This window comes from Mirounga leonina, unplaced genomic scaffold, assembly GCF_011800145.1.
Source record: "Mirounga leonina isolate KUSES-001 unplaced genomic scaffold, KU_Mleo_1.0 Mir_82, whole genome shotgun sequence".
In the NCBI taxonomy this organism is placed as follows: Eukaryota; Metazoa; Chordata; class Mammalia; order Carnivora; family Phocidae; genus Mirounga; species Mirounga leonina.
The window spans coordinates 21,305,975-21,325,566 of record NW_023270825.1 but is presented as its reverse complement, the minus strand read 5'-3'; the positions used below and the strand labels follow the sequence as shown (position 1 = coordinate 21,325,566).

At 35.9% G+C, this 19,592-nt stretch overlaps 1 protein-coding gene across 1 annotated transcript in view; it reads right to left on the bottom strand.

Annotated features, from left to right (window-relative positions):
- Window positions 1-19,592, bottom strand: part of CEP128 (centrosomal protein 128) — a 394,017-nt gene that overhangs the window by 346,796 nt on the left and 27,629 nt on the right. The window contains exons 7-10 of the mRNA XM_034993083.1: window positions 9,812-9,938; window positions 8,671-8,789; window positions 5,233-5,324; window positions 3,122-3,194 (exon numbers count right to left, since the gene is read on the bottom strand). Coding sequence (XP_034848974.1) covers window positions 3,122-3,194; window positions 5,233-5,324; window positions 8,671-8,789; window positions 9,812-9,938 — 411 coding nt within the window. The remainder of the gene's footprint in view (window positions 1-3,121; window positions 3,195-5,232; window positions 5,325-8,670; window positions 8,790-9,811; window positions 9,939-19,592) is intronic.

The window sequence follows — 19,592 nt, the reverse complement described above, 5'->3', positions numbered from 1 at the left end:
GGATGCGGAGAAAGGGGAACCCTCCTACACTGTTGGTGGGAATGCAAGCTGGTGCAGCCACTCTGGAAAACAGTATGGAGCTTCCTCAAAAAGTTGAAAATAGAGCTACCCTATGACCCAGCAATTACACTACTGGGTATTTATCCCAAAGATACAAATGTAGTGATCCTAAGGGGCACCTGCACCCCAATGTTTAAAGAAGCAATATCCACAACAGCCAAACTGTGGAAAGTGCCCAGATGTCCACTGACAGATGAATGAATAAAGAAGATGTGGTGTGTGTGTGTGTATATATACACACACAATGGAATACTACTCAGCCATCGAAAAATGAAATCTTGCCATTTGTAATGATGTGGATGTAATGAGAGGGTATTATGCTAAGTGAAATAAGTCAACCAGAGAAAGACAATTATCATATGTGGAATTTGAGAAATGAGACAGAGTATCATAGGGGAAGGGAAGAAAAAATAAAACAAGATGAAATCAGAGAGGGAGACAAACCATAAGAGACTCTTATCATAGGAACAAACTGAGGGTTGCCAGAGGGGAGGGGGATGGAGGGAAGGGGTAATTGGTGATGGACATTAAGGAGGGCACATGATGTAATGAGCACTGGGTATTATATAGGACTGATGAACCACTGAACTCTACCTCTGAATCTAATAATACACTATATGTTAATTAACAGAATTTAAATTCAAAACAAAAAAACAAAACAAAAAAGGAAACAAAAACAAACAAAAAGAATGGAGTAGATTCGTAACAGACAATTCAGTAGGAAACTGGGGAAAAATATCAATGATGTGATAAATAAGGCCCATATCAGGCCAAAAGATGAGAAACTCTAGAAAAGACAAAATGTGAAAAATGTTCATCATCTAGTAATGATGAAAATGCAAATTACAACCATGATGAGACACTATAAACACCTAACATACTGGCTATAATTGAAAGTCTAATAATACCAAGTATTTGAAATGATGAAAAGCAACATAAATTCTCCCGCATTGCCAGTGGTAGTGCAAATTAAGGCAACCACTTTGGAAACCGGTTTATTAGTATCTACTAAATGTGAAGGCACCTATCAATTGCACTACATGTTACATACCAACAGAAATGCATGTACATAGGCACTAAAATCATGTATGAGATTACTCACAGCAGCCTTATTTGTAATAGCCCAAAATTTGAAATAATTCAAATATCATGTTAAAATACATTGCAGTAAATCTATACAATGGAATACCAAGGAGCAGTAAAAATGAACAAACTGGAAGTACTTGACACAACGCCCAGAAATATCATAACCTTAAGGATTAGCAAAAAACAGACACAAAAAACCTTGCCCTATAGGATTCCACTTACGTAAAAATTCAAAACAGTCAAAATTAACCTATGGGGTAAAAAGTCAAAATAGTCATCTCTGAAAAAGAAGGAGTAATTAGTGATTGGGACAGGGAATGAGGAGGCTTCTCGTGCACTGGTAATGTTTTATTTCTAGATCTGGGTGGTGGTTACATGGGCCTGTTCACCTTGTAATAATTCACTGAGTTATACACTTTTCTGTAAGTAAATTATCTCCAAATTTAGAAAATTAAAAATTAAAAAACAAAAAACAAAGCTTCAGCAGGTTCTGCTATAAATTGACAGGTTCCACTCTAGAATATATGACAAGAGCCAGAAGATCATTTAGTAAGTTATAAAGGTCTGGGAGCTACATTCTTCAAAGTATGTGTTCAGTTCCTGTTTAGATAGTATGTAAATCAGACGACGGCATAGACTTCTTGCTGTGTGAACCACTGCAATTAACTAAGAAAGGCTCCAATGTGTTAATCTCAGAAAATACTTTTGTTTTTGAAGTACGATAGTTCAAGTATTTTAGACTGGCACAACTTAAACTGAAGGTTTTGGTATGCTTTGAAAACTCTAGGACTTTATGTAAAAAAAAGGAAGTATCCCATTTCCTGATCACACATCAGCATCACCTGACATATCATCAGGCACTAACTGCAAAGATTTTGTCTATTTCAACAAAAGACAGACATTGTATCTTCACCTCTCCAGGGCACTTGGGAGGAAATCAGCACCAAAAGCACAAGAGGAATGTGCTTTTATGTGGCCAGATGTTTATTCAAATTTTTGAAACGGGCAAATTTCACTGCAAGAAGAGTAACTAAGTTGATCTCTTTAAAAATAGAGCATATCCATCTCTTAGCATATGTGGCCAATAAATTCAAACTCCAAAATAAACTCAACATATCTATGTAAAGAACTGTAAACACAATAAAAACAGCAGAAAAAAATATCTGCCTATATTCAGAAACTTTCAGTTTGAATAAAACATGTTAAGAAAAAAAGTCTGTCTGCTACGATTCCTGGTCTTGAAAAAACAAAAGGTACTGTGGGATATGAATAAATACACATTGCTCCTGAAGTTGGTAAATTTCCAAGTTTGACAATTTCTATTGATTTTTTTCTCCTAAAAAAAACAGAGAAACAACTGATGATGCAAAGAAACAGACACTGTATGTACTTCATTTTTCACTTTAATTCCACAAGGACAGTGATTTGATAAAAAGAAACCACTGAATAATGACTGTCAACAGTCTGAGTTTGAGATAATAAAACTTGAGAATTAGGGGTATTTTCAATTGGCATTATGTCCAACAACAACAGACAGCAAGGTCTTTGCAGCAATTCTGATTACAGATGTATGTGAAATAAAAATACTGAAAATACTTAATGAGGAGTGCTACAGAGTCACTACCAAGAAATTCCGTATTTTTCAAACATCATTTAACACAAGCCATGGAATCACTGGGTCTCTTCTGAATATTCATAAGGAAACTCTAAAATATTAAATAATAACTCTATCTCTGATATATTACCACTATAAACATTTAAAACTTTAATACCCCAAATTTATTAATATTTTATAAGAAGTACAAGAATATATTTTAGACAAAATGGCACATGTCACCCAAAAAGTTAAAATCTACTAAGCTTAACTATGATTATGATGAGCCCAGCCACACTATCATCTGCATATGAATTTATTTATTTATTTATTTATTTATTTATTTATTTATTTATTTATTTATTAACAGAGAGTTCTTACCACATCTGGTTTCTGGGCTTCATTAAGTTTTTCTGTCAATTCTTCCAAAGCTCTTTTTGTTTCAGCATCCGACCTAGGCAAAGAAAAATATTTTAAGTTGGCTGAGAAAATATACACAATTAGTTAAATTTACAACATAATAGTTATTACATAATACTCTACTGCAGTGGTTCTTAAACATTAGCCAACATATGAAACACCTGGAGGACTTATTAAGACGGACCGCTGAATCAATAGATCTGCAATAGTGCCCAAGAATATGCATTTCTACAAATCCCTAGCTGATGCCGATGGTGCTGATTTGGGAATGACACTTGTGTTACAAGTAAGCAGAATGGGATCCTAAAATCACAAAGTTAAGTCACCAGGTTTCACAAGAAACTTGACTTCTAATTTGGCTTAAGTAAAGTTTCTCTGCCTCACACATGCCTCTGTGTCATACAAACTATCAGCAGACCATACCAGCCCATGGATCAGAAGATTCCCAGTCCACCACTGCACATCCAAATGATCATTTAAACTAAATAAATAAATCATCCCTACAACTTCCCCTTTGTCTTCTTATAGGATAAATTTCTAAAATTCATGTTCCTAGTGCTTAATTTGTACCCTTTCTTCAAATGTGTAAAAGCTACATAATAAAGCAATCCAAGAACATACTATATTAGAATGCTGACACCATTCTACTAATTTTATTAACTTGTCAAAACTAAACACCTAGTTTTTAATTAACTAACCCTTACTGGCTTAAAAGATTAACAATAAACATAGCTCAACAATGTAGCTCAAAATTCAGGAACTTAATTTCTTTATTCATACCAGCTATATCAAGAAACGATCCTGAACCACAGGTGGTTCCATAAGTGGTAAAGAGCAAATACTCTGGGGCCATATGCCTACATCTGAATACTGACTAGACCACAAACCCCATTTGAACTCCAGCAAGTTGAGTTACTTCATCTCTCTGTGCCCCTTTCCATATCCAAAAATTGGAAAAAATAATAATGATAATAATAATAATTTGGGTTGTTGTAAAATTTAAACCTAAATCTATGTGACATGAAGTAACTGTTCAATAATATTAACTACTAGTAGTAGGAGTAATAGTAAGGTATTTAATTCTTATTACTAAATTTCCTGCCTTCCTCATTTAAAGGCAGGTAAGTTATATAGACTACAGTTGATAATCACAGATTTACATTTATAGCTTTGACCCCATTTTTGCTATAGCAACACAAAGCTGGTGTGTGGAATGATTTTGTCAGCTGGAATGGGAGTTAGCAAGTGAACTTGGTAAACAAACTTCCACTCAGCTTTGTTGTTCCCTCATCACTGTTGTCTATAGATTGTGACTCTTGAGAAGGGATAAAAAGTTTGGTTTCTTGTAAAAATATGGCCTCCAAATGAAAAACAACTGTCACTGCTGATGATGAAAATGAAAAGACAGTGAAGAAATTTTAAATAAAGTGATACTTGTTGGGAACTACCCAGAATTGATAAAACTGCAAAGACTTGTCAGATATAAACCACTCACTTTTGAAGATTTCAACTGAAAGCTAAAATATCAGATTGGTCTCTGCCTCTGCCTCTCACCCCCTCCAATGTATTTGCAAATCGACCTCTTTGCTAAGGTCTCGCAATGTATCCCTCTGTAATGGCAGCACTCCAGTATAGTAAGTTAAAATGTTTTTAAAAATATGAAATTAGGGGCACCTGGGTGGCTCAGTCTGTTAAGCATCTACCTTCGGCTCAGGTCATGATCTCAGGGTCCTGGGATCAAGCCCTGATGAAGGCTCCCTGCTCAGAAGGGAGTCAGCTTATCCCTCTCCCTCTGCTCCTCCGCCTGCTCATGTACGAGAGCGCACGCTCTCTCTCACTCTCAAATAAATAAGTAAAAATCTTTAAAAATATATATGAAATTAATTTGGCTAACAAGGAGTCATAGTACATTCTAAATTCAAAGGATTTTTAAACTGTTCCTTTAATAAATTTTAAAATACTGGTATAAAAACAGCACTGTTTTTTAAATTCATGTAAACATGTCAATTACAGAACTTATTGTGTTCTTCTAATAACTCATGCCTCCAACAAAAACCGTATTCTGTTTTTACCGGCTTCTTCTGGCAAGTTCCCGATTGAAATCATCTCCAAGCCGAACTTGTTCACTGCTGAGGTCTCGGAGGGACTGATGAAAAGCATGAAGCTGGTAAAGACAAAACACAGTTATCCATTTAGGATTCTGTTTAATTCTTCCATGAAGATTCACTAAGGTTAGTAAGAACTTATTTTTTGCACTAATGCCCAAATTTTATAATGTTATTAAGACATAATAAAATACATGTCTATTCTGAAAGAAATACTTTTCCAAAGAAAAGCAATTTTTAAAAAGTTACATATAACTTTTTATATATAAACCATCACATCCTTTATAGTACAGTAATTCTGGGCCTTTTAGATACCCTAAAAGAAAAAAAAAAAAGTCAGCAAACTTTTTCTGTAAAGAGTACAACAGCAAATATTTCAGGCTTTCAGGCTATATGATCACTGTCTAAATTACTCAATGCTGCCATTTTAGCACAGAAGTAGCCATAAACAAATGAGCATGGCTGTGTTACACAATAACTCTATTCAACTAGACCACATGCCATAGTATGCCAATCCACACTGCAGAGAAACTCTTACCCACGTGCACCAGGAGCCATGTACAATAATGTTTGGAGCAACACTGTTCATAATGAAAACACCGAAAATAAACCAAAAGCCCATTAAGAACAGAATGGAGGAGCGCCTGGGTGGCTCAGTCGTTAAGTGTCTGCCTTCAGTTCAGGTCATGATCCCAGCGTCCTGGGATCGAGCCCTGCATCGGGCTCCCTGCTCAGCGGGAAGCCTGCTTCTCCCTCTCCCACTCCCCCTGCTTGTGTTCCCTCTCTCGCTGTCTCTCTCTCTGTCAAATAAATAAACACAATCTTGAAAAATGAAAAAAGAACAGAATGGATAAGGTGCCTGGGTGGCTCAGTTGGTTAAGCAACTGCCTTCAGCTCAGGTCATGATCCCGGGGTCCTGGGATTGAGTCCCATATCAGGCTTCCCTTGCTCTGCAGAGAGCCTGCTTCTCCCTCTCCCTCTGCCTGCCATTCCCCCTGCTTGTGCTGTCAAATAAATAAATAAAATCTTTAAAAAAAAAACCAAAATGGATATAAATAAATTATGATATATTCTCCCAGTGGAGTATAATATAGCAGTAAAAATGAAATGCTCAAACCTACCTACACATTAGTAAGGCTGAATGTCAAAAATGTAACATCAATTGAAAAAAAGCAAAAGAAGACATACAGTATTATTCCACTTATATAAAGTTTAAACAAAGGGAAAACTAAACAAGATGTAAGTAGTGCAAATGTTTTGTTTTATTTTTAAAGCAAGAGAATGATTAATATAAAAGTCAGGATAGTTGACAGCCCTTGGGGAAGGGAAGAGTGTAAAAGAGCCTTTAGGGGTATGATAATGTTTTGATTCTTGGCCTGGGTGGTGGTTACATGAATTTTTCTTTACATTATTGTACTTTTAACTGTAAATATGTATACCACATATATATGTGTATACTATAATTTACAACAAAAAATTAAGTTATAGAGATTTGCAGAAACAACAAATTCATTCATTTCAACAAATGCACATTGAGCAACTAATCAGTGCCGGCAATTGTGGTAGGAAACAAGGGGCTCAGAATTTAACATGGGAGATAGACATGCAAACAAAATGACAAATGATGTGCAGGGCATTAAGAAAGTACACAGTCGGGGCTCCAGGGTGGCTCAGTCGTTAAGCGTCTGCCTTTGGCTCAGGTCATGATCCCAGGGTCCTGGGAATAAGCCCCGCATCAGACTCCCTGCTCAGCAGGAAGCCTGCTTCTCCCTTTCCCACTCCCCCTGCTTGTGTTCCCTCTCTCACTGTGTCTCTCTCTGTCAAATAAATAAATAAAATCTTAAAAAAAAAAAAAAAAAGTACACAGTCAATGTGGAGCTAAAGGTCATCTTAAGAGACTTAAAGTCAGGAAGAACAGTTAAAAAGAAAGGAGTGGAGGTAATACAGTAAATGAAGAGCAGACCATTCACTTGGGTTTTGCCATGGTTTTCCAGTTTTGCAAACCAGAACCCTAGGACTCAACCTTGACACCTCCTTTTCAATCATTCCCACCCTCCCCAAATGGTCATCTGATCTTCAAGACCTTTTATTTTACCCACCAGATAGCTTTTAAGTCTACCCCCAACCCCATTCTCTCCAACTCCATTTATCCTAATCCAAATAACTAGCATCTCACACCCACAACACAGCAATATCCTCTTAATTGGTTTGCCCACACTGATTCCATTTTTCCACACTAGAGGTGGAGTGATCTTTTCAAAATAACTGTCACCCCCTTACAAGGCTGTGCAGTCTCAGCCCTTCATATGTCTTCAGCCACATGGCCTTCTTTAAGCTGTTCATAGGTGTTAGCTTCCTTCTGCCAAAGTATTTGTTCTACCTAAAATGACTCACTCAACTTTCAGGTCTCAGCCCATCAGCCTTTCTTCAGGAAACCTTCCCTGACTGGGGCAAGTCCCTCTACCACACACTCCCATGGCCTATGCTTTCTGCTGTAGCTTGCAACTCAGCTCACAGTTAAGGGTGTATTTGTGTACTTATTTGATTAATAAGTAGCCCCCCACACACACACCCAGATTACAAGCTCCAGGAAAAGGCAAGTTTTACTTATTCCTGTTTCCAAGCACAAGCACTGTCCCAGAACACTAGCACTAAATAAACAGAATGAAAGAGTAAATGAATCATGCTAGGATATTGTTCTCTGCTCCAGGCTTCATTATATAATCCACTCTAGCAAGTTGCACCTACCAAAAAAATAAGTAACACAGTAAAGGAAAAGTTTCTACAAGGCATCTTCTTGTGCACTTGGTTCTGTTACTTCTATCCTAAGCTATAACAAGTAAAAGCTACAGGTGAGTATCCTGACAAACTTTGAGCCCGCAATCCCGAAACAACCAAAACATAGATGTCAAAGTCAGCAACATCCTCTAGTCCCTTATCTAATTAATTTAGCTACCCAAGGCAACAAGAAACATTTTTTCAGCTCTTGTAGGGAAGTTTAAAGTAGAAAAAGAAATATATCTGTAGAACTAATACATCCAAAATCTTCAGTGAATACATGAAATACACAAAAAAAGTATAAAAGGTCTTGCTTCTATTAAGTAGCTCCATCAGTGATTCAACAATCAGAAAAACACTAATGAAAAAAATCAATAGGTTAACAACACAGGACTAACTTGTTTATATGAAACAAAGTAGCTGACTTAGCAGGGCTACAGAAGAGTGAGCCACCCGAACAAGGAAACAAAACATGTCCAGCTTAACTCACCTTTAAATGTTCCACAAAACATCCTCCTCCATTACAAAATTCAAAGTAAATGATAATTATTTATTGAAAATAAAATAGTTTACTTGGTTTAAAAATATATATATATCAAATAGAGATTACAGAATAATACAAAGTACCTGGCCCATGTCATCAGGCTCCCGAACAAATCGGACACCAGTTCTGGACCTAATTCGCTTAGTACCCTGTTGATCCCCATAGTCCTTGAGGGGTGAGGTAGGTGGAAACCGGTAGCTCTCTTTAGAGATAAAAGAAAAAAAAAGAGAATAAAAACAAGCAGGAGAAGAAACAATCTAAAATTTTGTTCAGAAAATATATATACACAGGCCCTAACACAGACTATTTCCCAAGTATCTTGCTAGGGCCACAAAATCAGCACTAATCTTGCTCTTAAAGCGATAAAATGAGCAACAGAAATAACTTGGAGATAGAAAACATTAAAGGTTTTAATTTGCTATACTTTTCAAAGATGTAATATAGTATTTCCCTTATTTAAAAATAATAAATTGGCAAATAAAAATAACTTTTATGTCTTTCTAAAATATAAATTAAACAATTTTTCAAACTAATCTAAAATCTGAACATTGTTTAAAAAAATCAATAAAAACTACATAAAAATAGCTAATTGTGTCCAATTTTTAATCCTTATTATGATCAACAGCAATATTAACAATGTGGGCTACTAATGTTCACTTCTATGTAAATCACCTCTCTTCACTGCAGACTTCTCTGTTCTTTTCTATTCTAAGTCTTTTCCATTCAAATGTGATCTCAGTGTTGTAGAAAAGTATTAAGATTTACTACAGGCAAACCAAGTGTTACATCTTTAACCTAGCCGTTGAAATCTAGCTTGGCACCAAAGATAAAATTCACCTGTTCTTAACAAATGTCATAGGGTATTTCTTAATCAGACTTTGAAAAACTATGAAGCCGGGACAAGACTTCTCATCTAGAAAGTACACCACACAGTAAATCCTATTTGTGTATTCGTTTTGATTAGGGACAATTAAATCCAAGTTTTGTCAAGTAAAATTCTATGTAGTCTATCAAGTCTGAGAACAAAAGTAATAGAATAACAATGTCCTACTGAACATATTTCAAAATAGTCACCACAAAATTACTGACAACTGCATCTTCTTAACCTTATTTGTATGATATTGTATATGGGTCCTATGTCTCCAAAGACTAAATGTATCCAATAATGGACTTCAGGAATATTTGTAAAACAAAAAGAGTTTTCAAAACATATGAAGAGTTTACCTGTCACAGTGCCACCATCGAGGTCACTTGCACTCAGACTTGTAACAGAAATACTTCTCCCTCCTGAGTTTCTCAATAAACGTTGACTCCGCAGTTGGCCTATTGATTGTTCCAAGCTTTCTTTTAACTAAATTAAAGAATATAATGAAGGAAAAGTTATTCTCTATAAACAATTCCAAATACAAACAGACAAGAGATTTTTAAAGGTATTTCTGAAATTATCTGAGTTCCAAAAGAGAATTTATATCAGAAAAAAATTTGAAGTAAGGTATGTTAAGAACTATAAACATAGTAAAGAGAAATATTCTCAGAACCAATTCTAACATCTGGTTTTAAAAGGCATCTGTTGCTACCCATTCCGTCTATCAGCAGAATGTGAAAAACTGATCTACTACCTAAGGGCTTACAAAACCAGATTAAATGTCTAATTGATGTGCCACCCATACTTAGAAACATAACAAGGCCATATATCTGAAAGAAGAGAGAGAGTCTTCCTTCCTTCTAAATATTCCTTCAGAAGCCCCAGGTCTATAACAAATAGGAAACTAACCAGTTATCACAGTGACTTCTGCTATTAAAATAATGTACATTGCCCAACTGCATATCAGAACATCTTTTTCATTCATTCAAAGACTTCAAATACCAGAAAACTATGTGGTCAGATGTCAAACTGTTAATACATACTAGAGAATAGAGTTGTCCAAATGTTCTCTTCAGATTATTAAGGAGTCAGCCAGCAGGGGATATAAGACAACTTTTAGACCTAAAGAGCTGCATTAAATAAAAAGACACTAAATACAAAGAATAATGTCCAGAGCTATACACAGCTACAGACCTGAAAAGAGGATTCAACTGAAACCCAAGGTAACAGAGAGAAAAGCTGAGGGAAATCCACATACCCTGAACTACTGGGCAACTTCAGGTCTAGATAACTTATCCAAGGATAAATAAAAAATAATAAAAATAATGCATAGATCCATAGAACAAATCACCCATAACTCTTTAAAGAGAATGTCAAAACAAATGATTGACAGGACAGGGTTTCCTAAATTCAGCCAGAATTAAAGAGTAGAAGACCACTTATGGAGAGAACAATTTGGTTTCCTTGGGGAACCGTGCAGAAAAAAAGTAACCTCAGTTGAAGAGAAAGCACAGATGAAACAGAATGTGAATGACAAATGAGCAAATCCTTTCTCATTTTGGTTATTTGGATTTAGCTCTTCTGCAGAACCAAGGATAAAATGTCTGGATTAAAGAAATAAAATTTCAGGAATGCACCTCTAATGTTGCTCTCATTTCTGCGGGGTGGGGGGGAGGCTAATATTTCTGCACTCTCTGTCCCCTGCTTCCCTAATTTGGGATATACAAGATACCATCCTGCCTGAGCATTCACTGGCTATAGGACCCAGTCTATTAATCCAGAGAAATACAAAGAGAAGGCCCAGGAAAACAAGGTCTACCTTGAGAATCATTTATACGTAAGTAAAATAAAATTAAATCTAACATATAAGTAGACCAACGATTTTACAGTGAACATGAAATAGTGTGTAAGTAACCTATGATAAGCTCTGAATAAAATTAAACCATGTTAAGAAGCTTAAATCTAAACTGTAACATGAAAAAGGGATTAGAAATATAAAATGACTTTAGATCACACAAGTTAGTGACAGAACCAGCTCTATTAACTTTTTCTGTGTTTATCTTTATTATTCACATCTTTCAAGTGAGGCCTGATGACAGTATCTTTTTAGAAACAAAAGTAAGCGGTCATTTCTTGTTATTGCTTTTCTTGTGGATAGTCTGCCCTTTCTAGCTCTAATTATTAAGATTTTGTTTGACTCTGTCAATGGTCTTACTGTGATATAACAATGTGAAGTTTTATATGTAGCTATCCCATTTTTGACCCATAGAGATCATGGAATCTCTACCTTGATATCTTTCCTGTGTTATAAATTCTCAGCCATCATCTCTTCAAACATTGTTTCCGCCCTTTCTCTCCTCCCTCTCTTTCTGAAAATCTGGTTATATTCAAGTAATCTTTCTACCAAATCCTATATGTCATTTATGCTCTTTTCTATATTATTCATCCTTTCATTTGTCCATTTTTCTTTTTTGGGTATCTTATGCTGGCCTATCTAATTCATTAATTCTCTCTTCAGTATAATACCAACTGCTATTTAATCCATACTTTAACAGAATTGGTTTATTTATTTGCTTATTTTAGTTATATTATTCAGTTTCTGTAATTTTCATTTGGTTCTTTTTTGGATTTTCCAATTCTTTGTCAAAATTCTCAATCTTGTCTTTTAATTTCTTGAACAGGTTAATCAGAATTGTTTTTATATTCTTATGTATGTTTCTATTGTCTGGTTTTTTCCCTTGATTTTCAGTCACCTCTTATATTTTCTTATGCCTGATTATCATGCAATAGACATTGTATATGAAAAATTGTGGAGATTATTTAAAGCTCTGGATGATGACATCTTCCTCCAGAAGGGATGTGGTTTTGCTTCTAGCAGCAAGTCAGGCTAGGGTCACTAGGAAACCCAAATAACCTTAATCTAGTTAGGAACCAAGATGATTCAAAGCTGGGCTTCTGCCCCCATCAGAACAGGTCTATTTTCAGTTCATCACTTCTCTCATTTTCAGCTCATCATTTTTCCTAGGCTATCATTCTTTGGTGTCTCCAGTGAAAGCCTGAAGATTCCTGAATTCCAGTTTTGGTCTCTCTTGCCTCTCCAGTCTATGGAAAGCTTTGATCCTATCCTCTCTGCTTCTAAGCCATCTCTTTTGAAATCAGAGACCGCCTTACACAAAGAAGAGTCACAAATGCACAACTCATCCTTCTGGACTTCCATTTTTGACAGATCTTTACCACATCTAGACTACAAAATCCCTCATTTTCTTGGTTGTTCTCTGATAGATTCATAATACTTTTTTTTTTTTTTTGCCTTTCTAGTTGTTCTGAATAGGAGAGGTTATCCAAAATAATCTTATCTACCAATGCCAGAAGGAGAACTTGCCATCATCCTTTTCATGTGGGCTTACTGCTAACAAATCCTAAACTGTAGCTAAATGCTGATGAATAAAATGAATTTACACACACACACACACACACACACTCCCTACTAATAAAAACAACAACAACAACAACAACAACAAAAACCCATCATGGAACCATATGGAAAATATTATAGAATAAGAGAAATGGTCCATTACCCCCAAATCTAGAAGTAATAACAAATGTTGGAAATTTAATCATTTCAGAAATAAGATAAAAAGTTAGATAAACTACCTGGCAACCTCATTTTAAAATTCTAAAAAGATCTATCATACACCACTGAATAGATGAACAGGCTGATATATAAAGACCAAAAACTATAATGTAAAAGGTAAATGAGACAAATATTTTTTAATTACTCCTACAAGTATCATGGCAAAAACAGGTCCTCCTCCTAAGATACAAAACTGAAAATATAATTGAATTAAAACCTACACTTCATGGGGCACCTGGGTGGCTCAGTTGGTTAAGCATCTGCCTTGGGCTCAGGTGATGATCTTGGGTCCTGGGATCAAACCCAGTGTCCAGCTCCCTGCTCAGCGGGTGTCTGCTTGTCCCTCTCCCTCTGACAACACCCCCCCCCCGCCCGCCGCCTGTGCTCTATCTCAAATAAGTAAAATCTTTTTTTTTAAGATTTTATTTATTTATTTGAGAGAGAGAATGAGACAGAGAGCATGAGAGAGGGGAGGGTCAGAGGGAGAAGCAGACTCCCCGCCGAGCAGGGAGCCCGATGCGGGACTCGATCCCGGGACTCCAGGATCATGACCTGAGCCAAAGGCAGTCGCTTAACCAACTGAGCCACCCAGGTGCCCCAAATAAGTAAAATCTTTAAAAAAAAAAAAAAAAACCCTACACTTAAAGTAGCAATAACACAAGAGATACTGCATAAAATCTAATTGTGATATATGAAACCAATCTGATAACTCCTAAAACATAAAAACAAAGAGATAAAGAAATAATAAAATTATAAAAACTGTTTTAAACTCTTCAGGATTTTAACCCCTAACTAGGTGCCAAAGCAAATCAAACTTGAAATTAAATGGGGGAAAAAAAAACACAACACTAATAAAACTCAATTTAAGATTAATGTACGATGACGGATGATGTTGTTTTGCTGATCGCTAAGTCAATGCTCCACACAAGACTGTGCTGCCGACTCCAGTTGTACAGGTTCTAAGAGCTTAGCGTGGCTACCTGTGCAGGTACCAAATGATGCTTCCATTTTCCACCTATGTCCCCATGTGAAAGACTGGAAAGGCAGCATCATGGAATATGTTATGCCATATTTTCCACCTCAACTTGAGATGAATGTATTATTTACATATTAGGTCTATTCATTTACCGCCATTCATTTGATGTTAGACTAAAATAATTGAGACATTACTACTATGTACTGGTACGAATACAAATAAAACTTGGGCACTGAAACTGAATGGCAATTATAAAATAGTTTAACCAAATTGTCAAGACATGCTTTTAAACTTTAGCATTCTAGTTTAAAAGCATATTATGCTTCTAGTCCAGAAGTCCTCCTCTAGGCAGGGGCGCCTGGGTGGCTCAGTCATTAAACGTCTGCCTTCAGCTCAGGTCATGATCCCAGGGAACTGGGATCATCGGGCTCCTGGCTCGGCGGGGAGCCTGCTTCTCCCCCTCCCTCTGCCTCTCCCGCTGCTCATGCTCTCTCTCTGTATCTCTGTGTTTCAAATGAATAAATAAAATCTAAAAAAAAAAAAAGAAAGAACTCTCCCTCTAGGCAATGATGAAATAATTTGAGCATCAATGGAAATATTACCTACAATGGATTCAAACACTTCAAATGTGCATAAATTTGTGAGTTAAAAATCTTCAAGGGAGAAAAAAAACCACTGGTCACTACTGAGCATGCTAGGAAACCAACTCATTATTTTGGAAACTAGCAGATAAATGAAATCGTGTAAAACTACATAAGCTTTTAGACTAACATTAAAATAAAAATATCAGGGCGCCTGGGTGGCTCAGTCAGTTCCAAGTGTCTGCCTTCAGCTCAGGTCATGATCCCGGGGTCCTGAGATGGAGCCCCGCATTGGGCTCCCTGCTCAGCGGGAGCCTGCTTCTCCCTCTCCCTCTGCTGCTCCCCCTGTCTGTGCTCTCTCTGTCAAATAAATAAATAAAATCTCTAAAAATAAAGGAATGAGTAAATAAAATAAAAATATAAAACCTTAAAATTCTCACAGAGCTCTGAAAGTTCTGTGATGGCTCTATGTGAAAGACTCTAATTAGAGACAAAACAGAAGTCAAATTTAATGAACTGAAAAGAGAGTATATAACTCTAAAGGACTGACCACAGTGCAAAGCAAGTCTATGAAAGGGAGTCATCCAGGCGTCAATGGGGAGTCCAAATAAGAGGTGTGATCATTGAAAACATCATGATTCAGAAAGACCGGAGGGAAGCCGGGCAGTGATTTCCTCAGAGGTGCTACTTTTGCTTCTGCTTCTGTTCTTATCCACATAGTTCACACCATAGCAGCTAAAATTCTGTTTTGTTTTGTTTTTGTTTGTTTTGTTTTGTTTTTGAGGGCACAATAAGACAGTATGTAAAATAATTAGAACAGTGCCTGGGGAAGATTAGTTTGCTCAGTATATAGTTTTTCTAGGATGACTGTAGGCAATGCATAGAAGAGCAAAAAATAAATGGAATGAAAAAATGGGATTTTTACTCTGGATAAACTCTTCAGAAGAATTTGTCATTCCCTAAAAATGATTTCACTAAATTCCTCTGGCTGTATACTTAGGGACTCTTGAATAGCAACAGTATCGATATTCCCACTAACAGCAGATATTTCTTTATAACTCCACAAAGAACTCCTTCATAATATGATTCACATTTCATTTCCAGCATTATCACTTTTCACTTTATTGTTTTACTATCAGCCGATCCCTTATTATTTATTTTTGTAAAAGAGCACACCACAAGTTTATCATTAGAAGGCAAGAAAGTAACACAACTATATGTTTTACTATCTGTGAGCAATCAGCAACAGACTTCAAAAGCAGTCATCTCTTATTTACATAGTAATATGTGAACTGAAGAGCTAGTAGCAAAGTGTGTACTTTTTGCAGTTACTCATAGTTACTAAACTTTGTTAACTGAAATTCAAATTGTGTTGTTTGGGGACTGGTGTTATTTGGCCAAACTGAGGAATGAAACTCATGCACATCAAAACCAAGCCACAAGGACTGCCTGTATTTACTTTCCAGAGTCCTCAAATAGCTGCTCCATGCATTCAGTAGTGGTTTTATAGAATACCCAGTGAACAATATGCTAACTCTACCTACCTGGGCCTGGAACTCTGGTTTGTTTTTTTTTAAGTTAAAAATATTGACTTTCCAAAATTCTTAATGGCAAACTTCTTGACCGGTCGTAGGAAGGTAAGGTTTCCAAGCAATAGTAAACAGTAGGAAACTAGGCACCAACTCCACAAACAGTTATCAGAAATGCCTAAGCAATAAATCATTCAATAAAATTTGGCTTCAATAAGAGAAAATGAGAAATGGCAAAGAACCACATGTATAAACTTTCTTGGTAAATATAGAGCAACAGTAACTACACTAATAATCACTGTACCTCACAAATTCACATTCACAGCAAAACTAATTCCATCCTTGACTATGCTCGTTTTGAGAGAGAAAAAGAAAATCACACAAAAAATAGTCACTAGAAAATTCTTAAAAGATACTTACCGTTATTCCACAGAGACCATAATAGAAATAAACTAGGACTAGTCATTATTCACATATACATATAATAGCTACCAAATAATCATCAAATAATTAGCTTCCATACAAATGAAAAATACAACTTAAAAAAAAAAAAGCCAGCAATAACCTTGGTAAAAATTATAAGTGCTGCACTTTAAAGTAGGCTCGGGGGTGCCTGCGTGGCTCAGTCGGTTAAATGGCCGACTCTTGGTTTCAGCTCAGGTCATGATCTCAGGGTCCTGGGATCAAGCCCAATCTTGAGCATCAGCGCAGAATCTGCTGGAGGATTCTCTCTCCCTCTCCCTCTGCCCCGCCCCCTGCTTGTGTGCGTGTGCGCATGCATGCACATTCTCTTTCTCTCTCTCTCTCTCTCAAATAAATACATCTTAAAGTAGGCTTGAATTTTGGAAACCATGTAAAGATCCCATTCAGTTTCTTCAGATACTTTTCTCACTCTAAATTGTCTCTTATTTACATACCAAGAAAAAACGTCCCCTAACATAACAGATTCTACAGAAATGCATGCAAATTTGCATAGTTAAGCAGAAACTGGAAAACATTCTGCCTGAAAATTGAGTTTTGTTTTCACCTAACACTAAAGAGTCAGTATTTAGCAAACATTCACAATATATATAGCACCAGTGACCATAGAAAGTTTGTGTTATAAATTTAGATGTATCTACAATAATGACATGTAAAAATAAATTGAAGTACTTCGATTTACAAATGATAGAGGTCAGCTTGACAAAATCCAGGGCAAAAGCGCAAGCAGAAAAGAGGTCATTTTAAAAATTCTGTCCAGGATAATGATGTCATCCATAGGCACTTTGATTAAGTGCTTTTAAGCCTGGCTTTCCTTCACTGCCTATTTCTCTACAGAATGCCAAAGTTTATCTGACAACAGACTGCAAAATATATTGGTTGTAGAGCAGTTAATTGTATCAGCTCTATTTTGGTTCCTTACAGTCTATTTGTCTTCTACTATTAAAAACAAGAAGAGGAAGAGGAGGAGGAGGAGGAGTTTTAAAAAATTAAACAAGAGTGTAAATTTATGGTTTGCATATTTTTCTGGTCCCACCATCTGTTGCTGAGATGTATTTTTAAAATGGTTGCTACTATTTTATTTTTTATTTACCAAAAGATCATTAGCTCCAGGTGCTTTGCCTAACCTCTCTCCATACGCTGATTTATGGAACTATAAGCGCATGATAGTATTCCCGAAATTGAGAAATTCCCTTTCAAATGATACATTTTTATTTATGTAACTATTTTGTTTTTAAATGAAATCATATATTCAAAGCCCATATATCATACACATTCTAATAATTTGGAAGTATTTTTAAAATATTTGTATGTAGTATTTTAAGTATCAATAAATGAGCACTCATGGAATGTGTTCTTAATAGACATACTCATGAATAGAAGATAGACAAAAAGCAATATTTTGTATGTTTTAACTTAGCATATACTTTGAAGTCAAAATAATCAGACATACATATCCCTGTGAGTGTTGCAACACATTATGTTGTTTATTGTCACAATGATACACAAATGAAACTGGGTTTAGGCCCAATGAATTCAAAGAAAGGAAAGTAACCTGTTCTGAGTGCCTAGAATATACCAAGTACTACATTAAGAACATAGCCAATGCTTGAAGGTAAGGATTATTGGATGAATTAAAGAAACAACAAAAACATGAATGTTTAGCAAGTGTCTAAACAGTGTGACCACATTAATAACTGTTAGTTATAATGAGGGATATAGGACAATGTTCATTTTTCAGATGATGAAATTCAAGTTCAGAGAAGTTTAATACCTTGTCCAAAGTCACTAAAATGGTTTCAGGATTAAATCAGGATTAAATTTCAAATCTGACTCCAGAGTCTACATTTTTCCATTAGCCTCAAAGCAAAATTCTATAAAAATTATTCTCCTGTCCAGCAATTTCATGGACTTGGTAATGTAACTTTAAATATAAGACTTTAAGAACCTAATTCCTAAGATCCAAAACATATTTACAAAAAGGAGGTAGTAGCAGAATTTAACTGCTTGACTATAATTTTTTACCCATAGACTTTTTTTTCTTTTTTTTAAAGATTTTATTTATTTATATGACAGAGAGAGACAGCGAGAACAGGAACACAAGCAGGGGGAGTGGGAAAGGGAGAAGCAGGCTTCCCGCTGAGCAGGGAGCCCGATGCGGGACTTGATCCCAGGACCCTGGGATCATGACCTGAGCCGAAGGCAGATGCTTAACGAGTGAGCCACCCAGGCGCCCACCCATAGACTCTTACTACTTAACATTAAACTGAATAATTTTCACCTTCAGGACAATTAGTAAAACTCAGCCAGGAAAACAAGGGGCAGATAACCTTCAGCTTTGGGATATTACAAGTGGTTTGTGCCTGGCCCTAAACCATTACCATTATCCTTCTGGGATGTCACTATATTTGAGAACTGAAACCCATTGAATACAAGAAAAAACCTGAACTTTATTATTTAACATTCAAATTCTTTCAAAGTCCATATGCCAGATGGTAACATCCTATTACTCCCAAAGGGAAATTTTAATCAGAGTGCCTAATTAGAAGAAAAATTACCTGTTAATGCAAGTCTCTAAGTTCTAATTTGATATTACTATATTCTCATCAATCTTTACCTTAAAAATGAACTTAATCAGTCTGCTGATTTGAATCAAGACAACTGTATTTTTCTCATATAACCAATAGTAACTAGTGTAGCCTCAGCTGGTAGCCTCAGCTGCAATCCAAATTTCTACTGCAAAAGGTATTAACTTTTCATGTTGAATATTCTTTTTTTTTTAATAGTCTTCCTTGAGGGCATTCCATTTTTATAATATTAACACAAAAACAGACCCTGTTCTCTCATGAATAGGAACACATAGTTCTAGAAATATTTTAAACACTAGGCTTATCAACTGTACTATTATATACAGGAGTACAATACGTTCCAACTCTTCAT